Below are 21531 nucleotides of genomic sequence, written 5' to 3'. Positions count from 1 at the left end.
TTTCCGGTTTCTAAATATTGCCTCCAGCCATGCTGGAGGCTGAAGTGGTATGTGAGTACCATCCACAACCCCTATGATGTGTGGGAAGCCAGCTATTTGGTAAAAATTGGCCTTGGCCACACTAAGGGCACCCATATCCAAAGGCATTTGAATAAAATTATGGAGGTGCTTGAAAAGTGCCTCCATCACTGCCCTCAGGATTCGGGAAAAGGAGGATTGTGAGATGCCAGCCACTATTCCCACCATTGTTTGGAACGATCCTGAGGCACAGAAATGTAACACCGCCATTAATTGCGTAAGTGGTGGAATTGCTGTAGGACTGTCAATTTGCCGCTCAAGATCACTCTCTATTAATGAGAGAGTGTCTATGATGATTTTTGGAGGAAGACGGTATCGTCTTAAAACCTCATCATCTGGCATTCCAAAAAGGGTGACACGTGTTCGAAATATCTGGGGCCTTGCACGCCTACGATGCCTACGCCTGGGACGAGATTGAGGTTGGTCGGCTTCCGGGAGCAGGGCCAGAACAATCCGACCCATATCAACCTGAAAAGACAACATTGGAATGTCAGCCTTTTTACCCCACCCAATAAAAATACATGTAACTTTGCTAGAAAATTCCATCCATTGATGCTTACATGCCGGGGTATTGTCATGATTTGTTGTAACTGCAAATAATAACAACAAAAATATAGATCATTTTATGCTGCCCATGTCATTATCACAAATTTAATCAAGACAAAACATAAAAGGGGACACACACATTTGGGCACGAGCAAAACGACGTTACGCACACTACGTCAAATAGAGGCCAAATGTAAGCAACCAATGCTCCAGGCAAAAAAAAACCTTTTTAAGGGATGAATACACATTTCACAATGCGCTAATTAGTTCTCAAATACATGGCACAATAGGAAGTAGTAAAAATGCGCTAATTAGTTCGCAAATACAGGGCACAATAGGAAGTAGTAAAAATGCGCTAATTAGTTCGCAAATACAGGGCACAATAGGAAGTAGTAAAAATGCGCTAATTAGTTCGCTAATACAGGGCACAATAGGAAGTAGTAAAAATGCGCTAATTAGTTCGCTAATACAGGGCACAATAGGAAGTAGTAAAAATGCGCTAATTAGTTCGCAAATACAGGGCACAATAGGAAGTAGTAAAAATGCGCTAATTAGTTCGCAAATACAGGGCACAATAACGCCGAATAAATAATGTTCAAAAAACACAGAGTTTGATTTTGCACAAAACAACGTTACATGGTGAAGGCCAACCAAAGTTGCGTACAGACAAACAAGAACATTTTCCTAAACAGTTTAACACATGAACTTACCAAGAGCTAATATATAAGAAACCGGACCAAAATGTCTTTGGGGCAGAGCCAAAATAAAACCTAAGAGAGATGAAATGACGGTAAAAACTTATTAGAAAAATCGACACCAGAATGAGAGACAAATTGACCCAAAGTTATACTTTCCCAAACTTACCAAAACTGGAAACGAACAAAAAATTAAAAATGGAAAAAAAAGGAGAGGAAAACAAAGAAAATCCGAAACAATTAAAAAATCCTCTAAAAACGCAATATCCGAAACCAGCCAACAATCAACTCCAACCAACGTAACCTCCAACATTCAATAAACGCCACCTCGAGTCGAAACGGCCCAAGCCATAAATAGTGTTTCGTTTCCCGCACAAATTAAGGAAGGATCAGAGGAACGCACAATCAATGATGCGGCCGCAAAATAAGGACGCATGTATAAATACGTCACGAGACAAAAACACAATTCTGGTGTATTTCGAGTTTGAAGATCACACATGGATACAGACCAGGAAAACAATGGACAACAGTCAGGCGGTAAGTATTTCATGCATTTTGACTCAATGATTAATTATAAACATAATATTGTGCAAGTTGTGAAGTTGACAATTCTGCAATTTTACCCAAATAGGTGAGGAGGATGACATGGAAGAGGCTGCTGGGCCCAGTATTCCGGGCAAAGCTGCCAAAAAGAAAAGGCAGCCACAATTCACAAGAAAGGAGTTGGAGGTTTTGATACAGAAGTGTGTGGGCATCCTGCCACAGGCAGACAGGAATATGAGTGCAAGCCAGAAGTGGAGAATGTGGGAAGAGGTAGCCGTGGATGTCAATAGGGTGGGTGATTATGTCCGTCTAGCCCGGGATGTCAAACGGCGGTAAGTAAACACTTGACCACCCTAAAACCAAAAACCAAATCAAATAAAAAGTAATGGTTCCAATTTAACCCACAGATGGCAAGACTTCAAATATCGCCTGAAACAAAAAATGGCACACAGGGCTAGGCATGCAAGGGGGACAGGTGGAGGTCTCACCCCTGTGTCATTGGAGTTTACTGATTTAGAAGAGCTGGCACAGGGGTGTGTGCAGCCTGTGGAGGTGTTTGGCGTGTCCAACATGGATACGGACATGCCAGACTTTGCGGCTCCTCATGTTGTCCCAGGTAAATGTTGTGATGTCACCAACTGTGAAATGTTATTGTGCCAATATGTCGAATCTAATGTGAGTCTTTTCTCATTTTTCCAACAGAGACACAGGCGGATGAGTCTGCTCCAGAGGGGAGCCTTGGCCGCAGAATTTGTGCAGGCTCTGCAGGGGAGGAACCAGTACATCCGGCTGAGGACCCTGCAGAAGCCAGTCCAGGGCAATCCCCCTCGCAGGCAGTGTCCCTCCTCACAGAACTCAATTTAAAATCGGATTTCCATACGGAGATTCTGCAGAGGATGGACGCCAGTCTGGTACGGGTGGCTGAGGCCCTGGAACAAAATGCTGCGGCCAACGTGACCATTGGTCAGGCCCTGGCGGAAAATACCAGGGCCAACATCCGCATCGCCACTGCCCTGGAGCAGCTCGTTCGCCAGCACATGGTGGAGCCGACCTCCCTTCCTGCCGGAACATCAGGATCCTCCACCTCTGGCACAACATCAGCCAATCCTCCAAATGTGCCTAGCCCTGTGCCTAGTCCAGAGGCCACAACATCTGCCTCAGGACAGGCCAGCCCGATGACATCCCGGACCCGGTCTGGCGCCCTCCCTCCCCCAGCCAAACGGGCGAAAAAACGGTGACACCATTGGCTACTTTTCCCACACTCCTCCTGTGCTTGCCTCATATTCCTTTCTGGCCAAAACTTCCCTCTCCTTTCTTGTGAATTGTTTTTAATTTTTGCTTTTACGTTTACTCAAAAATTTTTGTTTGCACAATTAATAAATATTGTGGAACACTGCCCAAAATGTTGGAGTTCAATATGTGGTTTTTTTTTTAGGTGGATACCAATAAATTTTCCAGAAATGTACGACTTTGTATTCTGACATTATTGAAAAAATGGGTTACTTATAAGCAGGGCCCACAAGCCAACAACGTTCAAACTAAAAAATTACACATTGAAAAAAAAGTGCTCGTTAAGGAACGTTTAAAACATTACCTAAGGAGGAAAAAACACCTTGCAAACACAAAATGAGGGACCAAACCTAAACATGATGACATTATTGTTACAATAGTCCAAAAACAAACACATTGCGGCCAAAATACACCCCCACAAATGTACGCTAATTGATTGTGTTATCCTGACATTAGCAGCTATGATTTCCACCTGCGTTCGGTTTTGTGCTATCCAAAAAAACTGCTTTCAAAACACATACCAAGCCGGTTTTCAATCCAACACTAATTGAGTTTCTGACAAGCCGTGATTAATCGATGCAACATCGTGGAGTGCCGGGACGGAGGAGAAGGCCATCGCCACTGTGGTCGAGTTATCCAGCCCCTAAGCTGTGCGAGCATTTTGAAGGGAAAGAGGATCATCCAGTGACGTAGGAGTTGGTACGAACACATTTGACGTTCGCATTTGTTAATGTATGTACGCCCCAAAAACGCCTCGCCACGCCTGCGTTTTTCCATCTCCACCCCCGTCAACGCCCAAAAACGGCCTGTTCTGTCAATCACATTTGACATGTCACTTCCTGTACGCTATTTGACGAACGACACAAAAAAAATCGCAATCTGCCGTACGCACATGCGCAGTGTAACACCGACGCATGCGCGGTTACTCAACATCGGAACGCAACGAGCGTACTGCCTTTAACGAACGGCTCTGAATCAGGGCCATAGTGTCCCTGATTCACATTACACCATAAAGTAGTGTCTTATTTATGTTACGACACACAGTAGTGCCCCTTTTACACAATGCCCACAGTAGTGACCCTTATACACAATGCCCACAGTAGTAACCCTTATATACAAAGCCCACAGTAGTAATGCCCCTTATACAATGCCCACAGTAGTAGTGCCACTTATACAATGCTCCCAGCAGCGGTGTCCAATACACAATGCCCAAAGTAGTGGTGCCCCCTATGCAGTCCCCTTAGTAGTAGGGCCCCCTATGCAGTGCCCCCAGTAGTAGTATGCCCCCCAGTAGCAGTGCCCCATTAGTATGCCCCCCAGTAGCAGTGTCCCCCAGTAGCAGTGCCCCCAGTAGTATGCCCCCCAGTAGTATGCCCCCCAGTAGCAGTGCCCCATTAGCATGCACCCCAGTAGTATGCCCCCCAGTAGCAGTGCCCGCATTAGCATGCACCCAGTAGTATATCCCCCAGTAGTAGTGTCCCCATTAGCATGCCCCCCAGTAGCAGTGCCCCCATTAGCATACCCCAGTGGAGGAACTCCCGGAGACAATGGAGTCATTTGCCGCCGGGCGCCAGCCCGGAAGGGGGCACCTAGCTCCATTGTCCCTTGGAGCTGCATGGAGAAGGAGCACCGCTGATCGGCGCTCCACCTCCATTGGTGTAACTACAGAGGGTGCTGGGGGTGTGGTCGCACCCACTGCACCCTCCATTAGCCGGGCGCCCGCTTAGTGTGTTACCAGCAGGCGCCCGGCTCCTATTCAAACCCCCGGCGGCAGCCAGAGGACGGAGCTCACTCTGTCTTCCGGGTCCTGCAGTGCACTATGGGAGTGATGTCATGACGAGGAGCGGACGCCGGGGATGGACGGCAGCAGCACTGGAGCGGGGATAAAAGTAAGTATTTGTTTGGGTTTTTTTGTGTGTGTGTGCGCGCGTGGGGGGGGCTCACTACAGGGGGCTCACTACAGGGGCAACTACAGGGGGCTCACTACAGGGGGCCACTAATGGGGGCAAATACAGGGGGCTCACTACTGGGGCAACTACAGGAGGCTCACTACTGGGGCAACTACAGGGGGGCAACTACTGGGGGCTCACTACCGGGGGCAATGACCGGGTGCAACTACCGGGGCTTACTACTGGAGGTACTGCATAGGGGGATCACTACTGGGGGGCACTACATAGGCGGGCACTGCATAGGGTGGCCACTACTGGGGGCATTGTATAAAAGGCACTACATAGGGGGGCGGCGGCAGCTGGGGCTGGAATAGGTGCTGGGGGGGTGGTACATTTTAATTTGGGGGCACCACCAACATTTATCTTGCCTCCGGGAACCTGGGATGAAGTTATGCCACTGGCATGCCCCCCAGTAGCAGTGCCCCCCAGTAGCAGTGCCCCCAGTAGCAGTGCCCCCATTAGCATGCCCCCCAGTAGCAGTGCCCCCATTAGCATGCCCCCCAGTAGCAGTGCCCCCATTAGTATGCCCCCCATTAGCAGTGCCCCCATTAGCATGCGCCCCCTTAAAAACAAAAAAACACATAAAAAAAAAACTTACCTTAATCCACGCTCCTGCCGCCATCCGTCCCGCTCTGCTGCTCTATTATGTGCGGAGGGAGCCGGAAGACGGAACTCATGAGTGAGCTCCAACCGGCTCTCTCCGTACAGCAGCCAATGAGAGTCTGCCTGACTCTCATTGGCTGCTATTACAAGCACACAGCTGCCGCTGGCAACTGTGTATTTGTGTCTGTGTAGGGCAGACCGCTACACTAGAGTAGCCCTGACGTCGGATTCTCTCGTGAACGGGATCGGAGTCAGGCGGGTGGACTCGGATCCCCTATGTTCAGAGCGGTTCGGATTCCACAGAATCTGAACCGCTCATCTCTAGTTCTTAGTACATGTTTGGCCAAAGATGTTTGCCCACCTACCACTTCACGATGACCTCATCAGGTGGGTCCCTAATATCCCTAATACTGACACATTGTATACATTTATCTAGGACTTACCTGTAATAGTGCCCATTACATGTGTGTACTGCAATGCAAGGACCAATACTAATTAAAATCATCTGGAGCAGGTAGGAGGCGTGCTAGCCCAAAAAAAGGGGTCTTGCAGATTCAAGTGCACCTTAAATACACATACATGGGAAAAAGGGGGGGGAGTGGGCTGCACAACCTAAGTACAACATTATCAAAGGTGCTACCATGCTGAGACCTGCTTGGTCCTTGCATTGCAGTACACACATGTAATGGGCACTATTACAGGTACTATTACAGGTAAGTCCTTCACCATGAAGTGGTAGGTGGGCAAACATCTTTGGCCAAACATGCACTAAGAACCTCTATATAACACCATGTTAATTGATAGTTTATTATATATTTTTTATATTTATTATTCTTAGTACTTAGAATGTGCATCAGCTTCCCCCCTGTTTACTGCAACAGAACTACAATTAGGTTGTGCAGCGCATCCCCCCCCCCCGCATTACCATATCTGCAAGGACGGAATTGAAAAGCTGCGTACAATTCCATCTGAGGCTGAATCAGGCCCAAGATCACCAAACCACAGCAGGAAATGTGTCTACTGTTCACTTCCTAATCCTCCCACCAAGATATATAAGATAGGCATGGCACTCTACCAAAGCACACATACTGTACTGCATAAAATATTAAACAAAAAGTACATTTAAAGCCACAATCACTTGGAAGTAATTGTTTAGGGTCCGCAGCAACAGGACCTGTTTAATACTATAATAATACAGTAGCTTGAAAATGAGTCTCACCTTGAAGATGGTGTTAATGTTAGGACTATGGTATGTGGTGCTGATGGACAGAATTGCCATAATTGCAACTGAGGAATGCCCTGAGAATGAGTATCAGCTTCACACCAAAGAAGGGCCAATATGCTGCCAAAAATGTCTACAATGTGAGTATAACTTAATCCATATTAACTATTTTATAACGTAACCACTGCTTCAAATAGTCTCTAAAATAACTATATAATACTGTACTTTAGGATATTTAATTACTATAGATATTTTGCTTTTCTTTATTTTATTGCTTTTTAAATATTGACCCCTTTGTATATCCAGTTTGCATTTTTATTTTAGTATTTATTTTGCACAATGGTCTGACCATGCACTGTTTGTAATCATAATAATGTAATTAAATTAATTTAAATAATGTATATTGCCAAAGTCTGAGGTGCACTGTAAACACCCACAAATCAACTCCTGTATTAGCCGAAATAAAAAATTGTTTTGTGGGGACAGATGTCATTAAGGATGGATCAGCAATGCAAAGCATACGCATTACAGGTTTTATGGTGATAGGTTATGGTGGGCTTTTAACTAGGAAATTCAAGTACACTTTATGGTGACAGTACTTTCCTGCTGTCTGCTTGGGTTGTGGTATAACTGTTACTGACTTTGTAGAACTAGTAGAAGGGTATTCTTAGAATGTGCAATGTTTTTCTTATAATTACAGATGTGCGGTTTGGTTTTCCTGAAAAACGAACACACCCGAACTTAGGGGTTCTGAGTCGAATCTAGTCCTGGCTAGGATCGCTTTTGGGGTTCTGAGTAGAACAAAGTCTAGGTTCTGGTATGCTGTAAGTTCGGAACTTGGATTTAAAAAACTAATCTCTTTTGGATTGCATATAAAACAGGTCCAAGTAACATTATTTTACCTGTTTTTATCAATTTTAAAGCAAAAACTAAAACTAAATCTGAACCATAACATTTCAGGGTGGTTTTGTCAAAACCAAAAAACTGCAGGTTAAGGTAATGTGTGTAGAGGTCTTTCAATTAATATTCATTGAACTGTTGCATATGTGGGTATGTTTAGAGGACCATCATCTAATATATTGGGTAGTGCATAATTAAAAGACAGCATCATAGTACACGTCACCTGGCTTGTTTGTACACTGAAGTGCTCGCAGTGCCTGCGGCAGGGTATGGTGAACCTCAAGCGCTGCGATCACATCCAATGTTACCCGATGTACCAATAGTTGCATATACTTCCTAGAGATGACGTGCACAAGTGGGCGTCTTAAAATAGGCTGGTGGGTGTCTGCATACACTATGTGATCGCTGTCTAAGAAATACTGGGCATGTTAATGCATTGCTGTGCGGTAGCACTGCCTACGCAATTTCCGTACACATCTAGCGAGCGGCTCTGAATCAGGCCCTTAATCCCTATGTGGAGACAACAATGCAAACTACAAAAGCAGCTAGAGTAGGTGTGTGGTGAGGTGGGAGAATAAGAAGAGGTGCACTGTGCAAAAATGAGAGAAGTGCGCCGACTCCCGTGTTTTGGTTTTGGATCTGGATTCATCTTCGTGTTTTAGTTTTGGTTTGGGGTCTGTATTTTGTTAAAAAACAAATAAAAAAACAGCTAAAATTACATCACTTTGACCTGTTAGCATGCAATCCAAAACCCAAGTTTGGTTTTTAAATCCGAGTTCCAAACCACGGGAGATCTGAAGCAGGACTTGGTTTGACTCAGAACCCCTAAATTCGATTATTTTCGGTTCTCTGAGAACCGCACCCGCACATCTCTAGCAAATATATAATTTATTACATGAAAAGTCCCCCCATCACCAGCCTTTCCAATGTTTTTAATACTGTAGCCTTATTTATTGTGCAAATTAATCATGAGAATGAGGGGACAGCAAGACTATCATTTTAAACTACTTCAAGATGCCCTCTAAGCCCTGAACTTGTAAGTAATAAAAACACAATACACTGATTTTAGCATGTAAAATACTGCCATCATTTATTGATAACTTTTCAAACTGGGAAAGGAAAAATGGTGGCATACTAGCACAATCAAAACTGCAGAGACTAATAAATAAAATAACAGGTGGGCAGCTTCCTGCCCATAGTATAAAGTTCAAAAGGTTTCTGCTGCTCCTTCATCCCATATCTAAATGAAAACAAATCATCCATTTATTGGGATAGTGATGCGGAACTACCGCATATCTGCCAAGCCCTACTGGGAAGGAGAGCATGCTGGCTAATGCACAATTAACATGGCTGATCTGTTCCACGCCCCTGCATGATAAGACAGAGCAGAGAGAAAATTCTACAAACAAAGAGAATGAGAACATGATAGGAAAAGGATGCAGAAATATTGGCTTTATCAATTTACCACATACTAGAGGTGATTCCTAATCAATAGTGAGGTTTCAATGTTCTCTCATTATTGATTTTCTTTTCTAATGTGCTCTTTTTTGATTAACTCCAGCAGCCAACTTCCCCAGACAACCTCCTTCCCCCCAACTTGGGACTTAAGCTAGATGCACATTATACAATATATATTGTTCGATATATAGTCCACGGCTGATCGGAATAACCATCGTCATTCAGGTGTGTGCCCAGCTTTAGACTCTAGCAGCAGACACAGTAGACTCAGCATGGCACTGTCATGTCTATGGGAACTATTTACTAAACAGTGTTAGGAGACAGAGTGAAAAGTGATAAGGTGCCAGCCAATCAGCTCCCAACTGTCACCTCACAGGCTGTGTTTGAAAAATGACAGTTGGGAGCTGATTGTCTGGCACCTTATCACTTTTCACTCTGTTTTCTAACACAGCTTAGTAAATGGACCCCTATCTCTCTGACTGACGCAACGCTGATTGGTCAGTTCAACCAGGTGACACTCATATCAACCCTATTCTTAATAACTGATGCAGATGTTTTGTAATGTAAAAATAAATGATTACAGCAGTGAAAAATCTATGTTCCTTAACATACTTTTTATTTAGATATTAGCCAATGGAGGAAATATTGAAACAATCAATATTTTTTTATATTATTCCCTTCTCTAAGGCTGGCCTCATTCTTGCTAGTCCAGCCACTATAAAGTCTGCTGTGCCCAGAAATCTCCCCACAAATTCTTCCAATTGGCCTGACTAGTATTCAAAGACTGGATAAGGCTCGAGATATAACACCCATCAGGCTGAAAGGAGCCTTCTGTCAGCTCTACATGCAGGCTTGCCTACCCTCCCGATTTGGCTGGGAGCCTCCCGATTTTCGGGTGCCGCTCCCGGCCCCCCGGAAAGGCAGGCAAGCCGGAAGCTTGTGACCCTCCCTACCTCCCCCCTGAAAAAAACGGAAACCCCCGCAGCGGGGGGCCCGGTGACGCGATTCGCGCAGAATCGCGTCATCGTGGCCCCGCCCCCTGCTTCACAATGCTGAAAATAACAGCATTGTGAAGAGGGGGCGGAGTCACGATGATGCGATCGTGCGGCCCCGCCCCCAGTGTGACAGCAAATGGCCGCCCTCGCCCCCAGCTCCGACCCAATGGCTGGCCCCGCCCCCTGCTATTAGCCGACAATCAGCTCCCTCCCGGAAGGCTGGAGCTGATTGTCGGCAAGTAGGTCTACATGTAGACAATGTGCCTGAAGCTTTGATTTATATTTCGCAATATGAACCTACAAAATCCCCTTTTTAGTGAAGTACAACTGGAAGAAATAAAATGTGTTCAGTTATTCCAGGGTGGATGGCCAATTGCATTGCATGCCTGACAGACAATACAAAGTGGAAAATAGCACAAAGTTTCTAAGCTACAGTTTTCTATCTGGTCAAATATGAGTTCCCTTTATAAAGGGGGCAATTGTAAGATGTCAGTAACATTTTTTCATTTGCAGATAACCCTAAACAACCCTGTGACACACAGCGGGTAGAATGTCGTTGTGCTCAAGGTCATCGTTGTTTAACAGAAAGTTGTGCTCAATGCACTCGGGTGCCGAACTGTGCGAAGGGCCAGCAGCTTAATATAACAGGTAATAAATATGTTGTGACAACAGATACAGTCAACCTTGACACCACATGTTTCCAATCAATGTGTTAAACAGTGATATACAGTCAGGTCCATAAATATTGGGACATTGACAGAATTTTCAGATTTTGGCCTCCATTCACCACCACAATGTTTTTGAAATGAAATAAACAAGATGTGCTTTAACTGCAGACTTTCAGATTTAATTTGAGGGTAATTACATCCAAATCGGGTGAACGGTGTAGGAATTACAACGGTTTCAATATGTGCCTCCCACTTTTTAAGGGGCCAAAAGTAATGGGACTATCAACTCAAAAGCTATTTCATGGACAGGTGTGGGCTATTCCCTCGTTATTTCATTATCAATTAAGCAGGTAAAAGGTCTGGAGTTGATTCTAGGTGTGACATTTGCATTTGGAATCAGTTGATGTCGACTCTCAATATGAGATCCAAAGAGCTGTCACTATCAGTGAAGCAAGCCATCATTAGGCTGAAAAATCAAAACAAACCCATCAGAGAGATAGCAAAAACATTAGGTGTGGCCAAATCAACTGTTTGGAACATTCTTAAAAAGAAAGAACGCACCGGAGATCTCAGCAACACCAAAAGACCTGGAAGACCACGGAAAACAACTGTGGTGGATGACAGAAGAATTATTTCCCTGGTGAAGAAAAACCCCTTCACAACAGTTGGCCAAATCAAGAACACTCTCCAGGAGGTAGATGTATATGTGTCAAAGTCAACAATCAAGAGAAGACTTCACAAGAGTGAATATAGAGGGTTCACCAAAAGATGCAAACCATTGGTGAGCCACAAAAACAGGAAGACCAGATTAGAGTTTGCCAAACAAAATCTAAAAAAGCCATTACAGTTCTGGAACAACATCCTATGAACAGATGAGACAAAGATCAACTTGTACCAGAGTGATGGGAAGAGAAGACTAAGGAGAAGGAAAGGAACTGCTCATGATCCAAAACATACCACCTCATCAGTGAAGCATGGTGGTGGTAGTGTTATGGCGTGGGCATGTATGGCTGCCAATGGAACAGGTTCCCTTGTATTTATTGATGATGTGACTGCTGACAAAAGCAGCAGAATGAATTTTGAAGTGTTTCGGGCAATATTATATGCTCATATTCAGTCAAATGCTTCAGAACTCATTGGATGGCGCTTCACAGTGCAGATGGACAATGACCCGAAGCATACTGCAAAAGCAACCAAAGAGTTTTTTAAGGCTAAAAAGTGTAATGTTATGCAATGGCCAAGTCAATCCCCTGACCTGAATCCGATTGAGCATGCATTTCACTTGATGAAGACAAAACTGAAGGGAAAATGCCCCAAGAACAAGCAAGAACTGAAGATATTTGCAGTAGAGGCCTGGCAGAGCATCACCAGGGATGAAACCCAGCGTCTGGTGATGTCTATGCATTTCCAGACTTCAGGCTGTAATTGCCTGCAAAGGATTTGCAACAAAGTATTAAAAAGTGAAAGTTAGATTTAGGATTGTTTAGTTTGTCCCATTACTTTTGGCCCCTTAAAAAGTGGGAGGCACATACAGAAACCGTTGTAATTCCTACACCGTTCACCTGATTTGGAGGTAATTACCCTCAAATTAAATCTGAAAGTCTGCAGTTAAAGCACATCTTGTTTGTTTCATTTCAAAGCCATTGTGTTGGTGAATAGAGGCCAAAATATGACAATTCTGTCAATGTCCCAATATTTATGAACCTGACTGTATGTTGTAGAGCAGTTTTCCCAAATGCAGAACTCAGAGACCACTAGCAGAGCATGTTTTCCACATCCCCTAGATAGAGCGCAGGTGTATTTAATACTGACTGACACATTTGAATAGATCTACAGATGGTACAATTATTTGGCCAGGGATTATACACTATGTAGACAAAAGTGACTGGACACTGACGTCATATATATGAACAAGATTTTATTGACATCAGTACTTTGTAGGTCCACCACGTGCAGTGATTACTGGATACACGCTTCCTGGCAAACTGTCTACAAGTTCCTGGAGAACAGCAGACGGTGTGTTTTGCCATTCAGTGGCCAACTGTGACACTAAAGAAGGTTGAGTGGCCTAGAAAGCTCCCATCGCTCCAATTCGTCCCATAAGTTCTCAATGGGGTTAAGATCTGGACTCTGAGCTTGCCAGTCTATCCGAGTTACCGAAGTTTCTGTATACCAGTCCAGTATCGCCATGGAAACATGACAGGTGGCATTGTCGTCCCCATAAAAAAATTTGTTGTTTCCATAGAACTGCAAATGCATGGGCCTCCCTATGAAATGTTCTTGTCGAAACCGCCACATTAGTGGCCATTTGGAACTCATGTGCAATGGTATGCATTTTGCTTATGCGGGCTGTCCAATCACTTTTGTCTACATAGTGTATGTGGAGATCAGAAAAACACAACACTGCTAGCGTATGCGTGATCAACTGCACAATGTTGTCAACACTGTAATATTTCCATGGAGACTATGCTGCTTAAAATAAACGAAGGCCAAGGCTACATACCAACAATTTTACTTATTAAAAATATTTCACATTAGCTTTTTATTCATGCACTGAGGAAGGGGCCATTGTTTAGCCCAGAAATGTTTGCCTTTTGTATGATGTGTGCATGATTAAAAAGCTCATTTAAGATATTTTTTGAATCATTAAAATTGTTGGCATGTAGCCTTGTCCTTCATTAATTTTGGACACTAGTAAGGCTTGAGAAGACCTAGATCTGCCCCTCCACACAGTAGAATCAAGCAAGGTTCATAATTCTACACAATACCTTCTATGAGATTTTGCTGCTTAGACAATACAGTACGTCAAGGCACTGGCTAAATCAGTGTTTCACAACTCCAGTACCCGTAGAACTACAACAGTCCCTTTTGGCCTGGTCTCAGAGAATTACAGTATAAGTGTAAGCATTTGTACCACCTGTGGATCTTTTTAAATGTGTCAGTCAGTAATGAAAACACCTGTGCACCAGCAAAAGACATTGAAAACATGCACTGTATTCCCTGAGGGCTGGAATTAGGAAACACTGGTCTAGATCAGTGGTTCTCAACCTCAACCCTCAAGTATTCCCAACAGGTCATGTTTTGATGATTTCTATATGTGGAAATAGGTGGGATAATTACTGACCAAGCAACATAAATTAACTCACCTGTGCATGAATAAAGAAATCAACAAAACATGACATGGTGGGGGTAATTGAGGACTGGAGATGAGAACCAGTGGTCTGGATAAACCTTGGTGATGTCTAGAATGTGTTTAGATTTTCGTTATTACATTTCAGGGAGGCAGCTATTCAATCAGTGGCGATGTACCAGTACACGTTCTGCAATGTTCAGCTGCACACATTTCCACTTATTATTAGGGGTGTGCACCGGCCACTTTTCGTGTTTTGTGTTTTGGTTTTGGATCTGGATCTTTCTTCGTGTTTTGGATCTGGATTGGTTTTGCCAAAACCACCCTTCCGTGTTTTGGGTTCTGGGTTTTGTGTTTTGGATCTGTATTTTTTTTTAAAAAAGCATAAAAACAGCTAAAATCACAGAATTTGTAGGTTTTTCTGCTCCTATGCTATTATTAACCTCAATAACCTTAATTTCCACTCATTTCCAGTCTATTCTGAACACCTCACACCTCACAATAGTGTTTTTATGTCCAAAACGTTGCACCGAGGTAGCTGGATGACTATGCTAAGCGACACGAGTGGGCGGCACAAACACGTGACCCATCTAGGCGTGAAACTGCAGTGGCAGACAGGATGGCAGTTTGAAAAACTAGGCCCCAAACTGTACATAATGCAAAGAAAAAAAAGAGGTGCAAGATGGAATTGTCCTTGGGCCCTCCCACCCACCCTTATGTTGTATAAACAGGACATGCACACTTTAACAAACCAATCATTTCAGCGCCAGGGTCTGCCACACAACTGTGGCTGAAATGATTGGTTCGTTTGGGCCCCCACAAAACAAGCTGGCAATTAATGTGTCCCTGCACAAACTGGCTCTATGGAGGCAAGATGTCATCCTCATCCTCCTCATCCACCGATTCCTCACCCTCTTCAGTGTGTACATCCTCATCCTCACAAAGTATTAACTCGTCCCCACTTGAATCCACCACCACAGGTCCCTCTGTACCTTCTGGAGGCTGGTCTCCCTGGAAGAGCTGATAATTCATTTTGATGAACATCATCTTCTCCACATTCTGTGGAAGCAACCTCCTACGCCTTTCGCTGACAAGGTTCCCGGCTGCACTAAACACTCTTTCGGAGTACACACTGGAGGGGGGGCAACTCAGGTAAAATAGAGCCAGTTTGTACAGGGGCCTCCAAATTGCCTCTTTTTCCTGCCAGTACAGGTATGGACTGTCTGCCATGCCTACTTGGATGCTGTCACCGATGTAATCCTCCACCATTCTGTCAATGGTGACAGTATCATATGCAGTGACAGTAGACATGTCAGAAATTGTTGCCAGGTCCTTCAGTCCGGACCAGATGTCCAAACTTGGTCCTGCCTGCCCTGCATCACCGCCAGCGGGTTGCTTAGGATACCTAAGTTTTTTCCTGGCAGCCCCAGTTGCAGGAGAAAATGAAGAAGGAGCCGTTGACGTGTCACGTTCCGCTTCAGCTGACAGTGTGTTCACCAGCAGGTCTTTGCACCTCTGCAGGCTTGTGTCGGCCGGAAAGAGAGACACCACATAGGCTTTAAACCTAGGATCGAGCACGGTGGCCAAAACGTAGTGGTCTGATTTCAACAGATTGACCACCCTGGAATCCTGGCAAAGCGAATGAAGGGCTTCATCCACAAGTCCCACATGCCGAGCGGAATCGCTCCGTCTTAGCTCCTCCTTCACTTTCTCCAGCTGCTTCTGCAAAAGCCTGATGAGGGGAATGACCTGACTCAAGCTGGCAGTGTCTGAACTGACTTCACGTGTGGCAAGTTCGAAGGGCTGGAGAACCTTGCACAACACGGAAATCATTCTCCACTGCGCTTGAGTCAGGTGCATACCCCCTCCTTTGCCTATGTCATAGGTGGATGTATAGGCTTGTATGGCCTTTTGCTGCTCCTCCATCCTCTGAAGCATATAGAGGGTTGAGTTCCACCGCGTCACAACCTCTTGCTTCAGGTGATGGCGGGGCAGGTTCAAGAGTGTTTGCTGGCGCTCCAGTCTTCGGCACGCAGTCGCTGAATGGCGAAAGTGGCCAGAAATTTTTCGGGCCACCCAAAGCGTCTCCTGCACGCGCCTGTCGCTTTTCAGAAAATTCTGCACCACCAAGTTTATTGTGTGAGCAAAACATGGGACGTGCTGGAATTTGCCCAGATGTAATGCCCGCACAATATTGGTGGCGTTGTCAGATATCACAAATCCCCAGGAGAGTCTAAGTGGGGTAAGCCACTGGGCGATGATTTCCCTCAGTTTCTCTAAGAGGTTGTCGGCGGTGTGCCTCTTACTGAAACCGGTGATACACAGCGTAGCCTGCCTTGTAACGAGCTGGCGTTTCTGAGATGCTGCTACTGGTGACGCTGCTGCTGTTGCTGGGTAAGGTGATACATCTACCCAGTGGGCTGTCACAGTCATATAGTCCTTAGTCTGCCCTGTTCCACTTGTCCACATGTCCGTGGTTAAGTGGACATTGTGTACAACGGCATTTTTCAGGACACTGAGGACACTTTTTCTGACGTTTCTGTACAGTCTCGGTATCGCCTGCCTAGTGAAGTGGAATCTAGACGGGATTTGGAACCGGGGACACACTACCTCCATCAATTGTCTAAATCCCACTGCACTAATGGCGGATACCGGACGCACGTCTAACACCAACATAGCAGTCAAGGCCTCAGTTATACGTTTTGCTTCAGGATGACTGCTGTCGTACTTCATCCTCCTCGCTAAGGACTGTTGGAGGGTCAATTGTTTAGTAAAAGTAGTGGTGTTCCTACTTCCTCTCTGGGATGATGAACGACTCCCAGCAGCAGCAACAGCAGCACCGGCAGCAGTAGGCGTAGCAATGCAGGATCCTCCGGAGGAATCCCGGATAGGAGAGTCAGTCATGCCAGTGACATGGCCTGCAGGACTACTTCCGATCCTGACTAAGGAGGAAATTGACGAGGAGGGAGTTGATGGTGTGGTTTGCAGGCGCTTGGATACAACAGGACAACGGGATTTAGGTGTCCCTGGACTGCTTACGGTCTTAGCCAAAGTTTCTGAACTTGACAGTAACTTTTTATGAACGCACTGCAGGTGCCGTATAAGGGAGGATGTTCCTAGGTGGTTGACGTCCCTACCCCTACTTATTTCACCTTTACATATGGTACATATGGCAAGACAGTTGTTGTCCGGATTTGGATAGAAATATTGCCAGACCAAAGAGGTGGAATGTTTGGTCTTCTGCCCAGGCATGACCGTGATGGGCTTTTTCATCCCACGGACAACAACTGTCTCCCCCGGAGCCTGATTTAAACAAACCACATCACCATCAGAATCCTCCTCGCCAACTTCCTCCTCAGCGCCAGCTACACCAGTATCCTCATCCTGTTGTACTTCAACAGTGACATCTTCAATTTGCATATCAGCAAGTGGACTGTGGGTGCTCCTTTCAGCACTTGCAGGGGGCGTGCAAATGGTGGAAAGAGCCACCTCTTCCCGTCCAGTGCTGGGAAGGTCAGGCATCGCAACCACCACCACACTTGGACTCTCCTTGGGGATTTGTGATATCTTCTTAGAAAGCACAGTTCTTCGCTGTGCCTTTGCCAGCTTAACTCTTCTGATTTTTTTAGTGGGAGGAGGGCTTCCATCGTCATGTGAAGCTGAACCACTAGTCATGAACATACTAGGGATCGACCTTAGCCGTTCCTTGCCACTCCGTGTCGTAAATGGCATATTGGCAAGTTTACGTTTCTCTTCAGCTGATTTAAATGTCTTTTTCAAGGTCATTTTCCTGAACTTTGCCATTTGGGATTGTATGTGCCCTCTACTATGACATTGGGCATCGGCCTTGGCAGACGACGTTGATGGCATGTTATCGTCTATGTCATGACTAGTGGCAGCAGCTTCAGCACTAGGAGGAAGTGGTTCTTGATCTTTCTCTATTTTATTTTTATCGGAGAAAGTTTGGTCCTCCATTTATGTTATATCGATTTGATATATACGTGCGGCTAAACACAGAAAAAAATTTTTTTTTTGGTTTGGACTGGAGTGTACTTTGTGGGTTACAGCACCCTTTAACGGTCAAGCCAGCCGGCCCTTTACTTATGACACAGGCGCACTCTTGGCACTACTTTGTTGATGCACGTGCGGCTACTGCGCACACAATTCACAAACACAGAAAATAATTTTTTTTTGGTTTGGACTGGAGTGTACTTTCGGGGGTTACAGCACCCTTTAACGGTCAAGCCAGCCGGCCCTTTACTTATGACACAGGCGCACTCTTGGCACTACTTTGTTGATGCACGTGCGGCTACTGCGCACACAATTCACAAACACAGAAAATAATTTTTTTTTGGTTTGGACTGGAGTGTACTTTCGGTGGTTACAGCACCCTTTAACGGTCAAGCCAGCCGGCCCTTTACTTATGACACAGGCGCACGCTTGGCACTACTTTGTTGATGCACGTGTGGCTACTGCGCACACAATTCACAAACACAGAAAATAATTTTTTTTTTGGTTTGGACTGGAGTGTACTTTCGGGGGTTACAGCACCCTTAACGGTCAAGCCAGCCGGCCCTTTACTTATGACACAGGCGCACGCTTGGCACTACTTTGTTGATGCACGTGCGGCTACTGCGCACACAATTCACAAACACAGAAAATAATTTTTTTTTTGGTTTGGACTGGAGTGTACTTTGGGGGTTACAGCACCCTTTAACGGTCAAGCCAGCCGGCCCTTTATTTATGACACAGGCGCACGCTTGGCACTACTTTGTTGATGCACGTGCGGCTACTGCGCACACAATTCACAAACACAGAAAATAATTTTTTTTTTGGTTTGGACTGGAGTGTACTTTCGGGGGTTACAGCACCCTTAACGGTCAAGCCAGCCGGCCCTTTACTTATGACACAGGCGCACGCTTGGCACTACTTTGTTGATGCACGTGCGGCTACTGCGCACACAATTCACAAACACAGAAAATAATTTTTTTTTTGGTTTGGACTGGAGTGTACTTTCGGGGGTTACAGCACCCTTAACGGTCAAGCCAGCCGGCCCTTTACTTATGACACAGGCGCACGCTTGGCACTACTTTGTTGATGCACGTGCGGCTACTGCGCACACAATTCACAAACACAGAAAATAATTTTTTTTTTGGTTTGGACTGGAGTGTACTTTCGGGGGTTACAGCACCCTTAACGGTCAAGCCAGCCGGCCCTTTACTTATGACACAGGCGCACGCTTGGCACTACTTTGTTGATGCACGTGCGGCTACTGCGCACACAATTCACAAACACAGAAAAGAATTTTTTTTTGGTTTGGACTGGAGTGTACTTTCGGGGGTTACAGCACCCTTTAACGGTCAAGCCAGCCGGCCCTTTACTTATGACACAGGCGCACGCTTGGCACTACTTTGTTGATGCACGTGTGGCTACTGCGCACACAATTCACAAACACAGAAAATAATTTTTTTTTTGGTTTGGACTGGAGTGTACTTTCGGGGGTTACAGCACCCTTAACGGTCAAGCCAGCTGGCCCTTTACTTATGACACAGGCGCACGCTTGGCACTACTTTGTTGATGCACGTGCGGCTACTGCGCACACAATTCACAAACACAGAAAATAATTTTTTTTTTGGTTTGGACTGGAGTGTACTTTGGGGGTTACAGCACCCTTTAACGGTCAAGCCAGCCGGCCCTTTACTTATGACACAGGCGCACGCTTGGCACTACTTTATTGATGCACGTGCGGCTACTGCGCACACAATTCACAAACACAGAAAATAATTTTTTTTTTGGTTTGGACTGGAGTGTACTTTCGGGGGTTACAGCACCCTTAACGGTCAAGCCAGCCGGCCCTTTACTTATGACACAGGCGCACGCTTGGCACTACTTTGTTGATGCACGTGCGGCTACTACGCACACAATTCACAAACACAGAAAATAATTTTTTTTTTGGTTTGGACTGGAGTGTACTTTCGGGGGTTACAGCACCCTTAACGGTCAAGCCAGCCGGCCCTTTACTTATGACACAGGCGCACGCTTGGCACTACTTTGTTGATGCACGTGCGGCTACTGCGCACACAATTCACAAACACAGAAAATAATTTTTTTTTTGGTTTGGACTGGAGTGTACTTTCGGGGGTTACAGCACCCTTAACGGTCAAGCCAGCCGGCCCTTTACTTATGACACAGGCGCACGCTTGGCACTACTTTGTTGATGCACGTGCGGCTACTGCGCACACAATTCACAAACACAGAAAATAATTTTTTTTTGGGTTTGGACTGGAGTGTACTTTCGGGGGTTACAGCACCCTTAACGGTCAAGCCAGCTGGCCCTTTACTTATGACACAGGCGCACGCTTGGCACTACTTTGTTGATGCACGTGCGGCTACTGCGCACACAATTCACAAACACAGAAAATAATTTTTTTTTTGGTTTGGACTGGAGTGTACTTTCGGGGGTTACAGCACCCTTAACGGTCAAGCCAGCCGGCCCTTTACTTATGACACAGGCGCACGCTTGGCACTACTTTGTTGATGCACGTGCGGCTACTGCGCACACAATTCACAAACACAGAAAATAATTTTTTTTTGGTTTGGACTGGAGTGTACTTTCGGGGGTTACAGCACCCTTTAACGGTCAAGCCAGCCGGCCCTTTACTTATGACACAGGCGCACTCTTGGCACTACTTTGTTGATGCACGTGCGGCTACTGCGCACACAATTCACAAACACAGAAAATAATTTTTTTTTGGTTTGGACTGGAGTGTACTTTCGGTGGTTACAGCACCCTTTAACGGTCAAGCCAGCCGGCCCTTTACTTATGACACAGGCGCACGCTTGGCACTACTTTGTTGATGCACGTGTGGCTACTGCACACACAATTCACAAACACAGAAAATAATTTTTTTTTTGGTTTGGACTGGAGTGTACTTTCGGGGGTTACAGCACCCTTAACGGTCAAGCCAGCCGGCCCTTTACTTATGACACAGGCGCACGCTTGGCACTACTTTGTTGATGCACGTGCGGCTACTGCGCACACAATTCACAAACACAGAAAATAATTTTTTTTTTGGTTTGGACTGGAGTGTACTTTGGGGGTTACAGCACCCTTTAACGGTCAAGCCAGCCGGCCCTTTACTTATGACACAGGCGCACGCTTGGCACTACTTTGTTGATGCACGTGCGGCTACTGCGCACACAATTCACAAACACAGAAAATAATTTTTTTTTTGGTTTGGACTGGAGTGTACTTTCGGGGGTTACAGCACCCTTAACGGTCAAGCCAGCCGGCCCTTTACTTATGACACAGGCGCACGCTTGGCACTACTTTGTTGATGCACGTGCGGCTACTGCGCACACAATTCACAAACACAGAAAATAATTTTTTTTTGGGTTTGGACTGGAGTGTACTTTCGGGGGTTACAGCACCCTTAACGGTCAAGCCAGCCGGC

General features: G+C 45.5%; 1 protein-coding gene across 1 annotated transcript in view; it reads left to right on the top strand.

The window, feature by feature from the left end:
• The first annotated feature begins 6860 nt into the window (after window positions 1-6860).
• The window catches only part of LOC148537907 (tumor necrosis factor receptor superfamily member 18-like), a 45973-nt gene continuing 31302 nt past the window's right edge, over window positions 6861-21531 (top strand). The window contains exons 1-2 of the mRNA XM_088460114.1: window positions 6861-7066; window positions 10793-10927. Coding sequence (XP_088316240.1) covers window positions 6913-7066; window positions 10793-10927 — 289 coding nt within the window. The 5' untranslated portion in view covers window positions 6861-6912. The remainder of the gene's footprint in view (window positions 7067-10792; window positions 10928-21531) is intronic.

Source organism: Taudactylus pleione, unplaced genomic scaffold (genome assembly GCF_031769625.1).
Source record: "Taudactylus pleione unplaced genomic scaffold, aTauple2 ptg000042l, whole genome shotgun sequence".
Classification (NCBI taxonomy): Eukaryota; Metazoa; Chordata; class Amphibia; order Anura; family Myobatrachidae; genus Taudactylus; species Taudactylus pleione.
The sequence above is the reverse complement of the archived record's forward strand: the minus strand, read 5'-3'. Positions and strand labels throughout refer to the sequence as shown.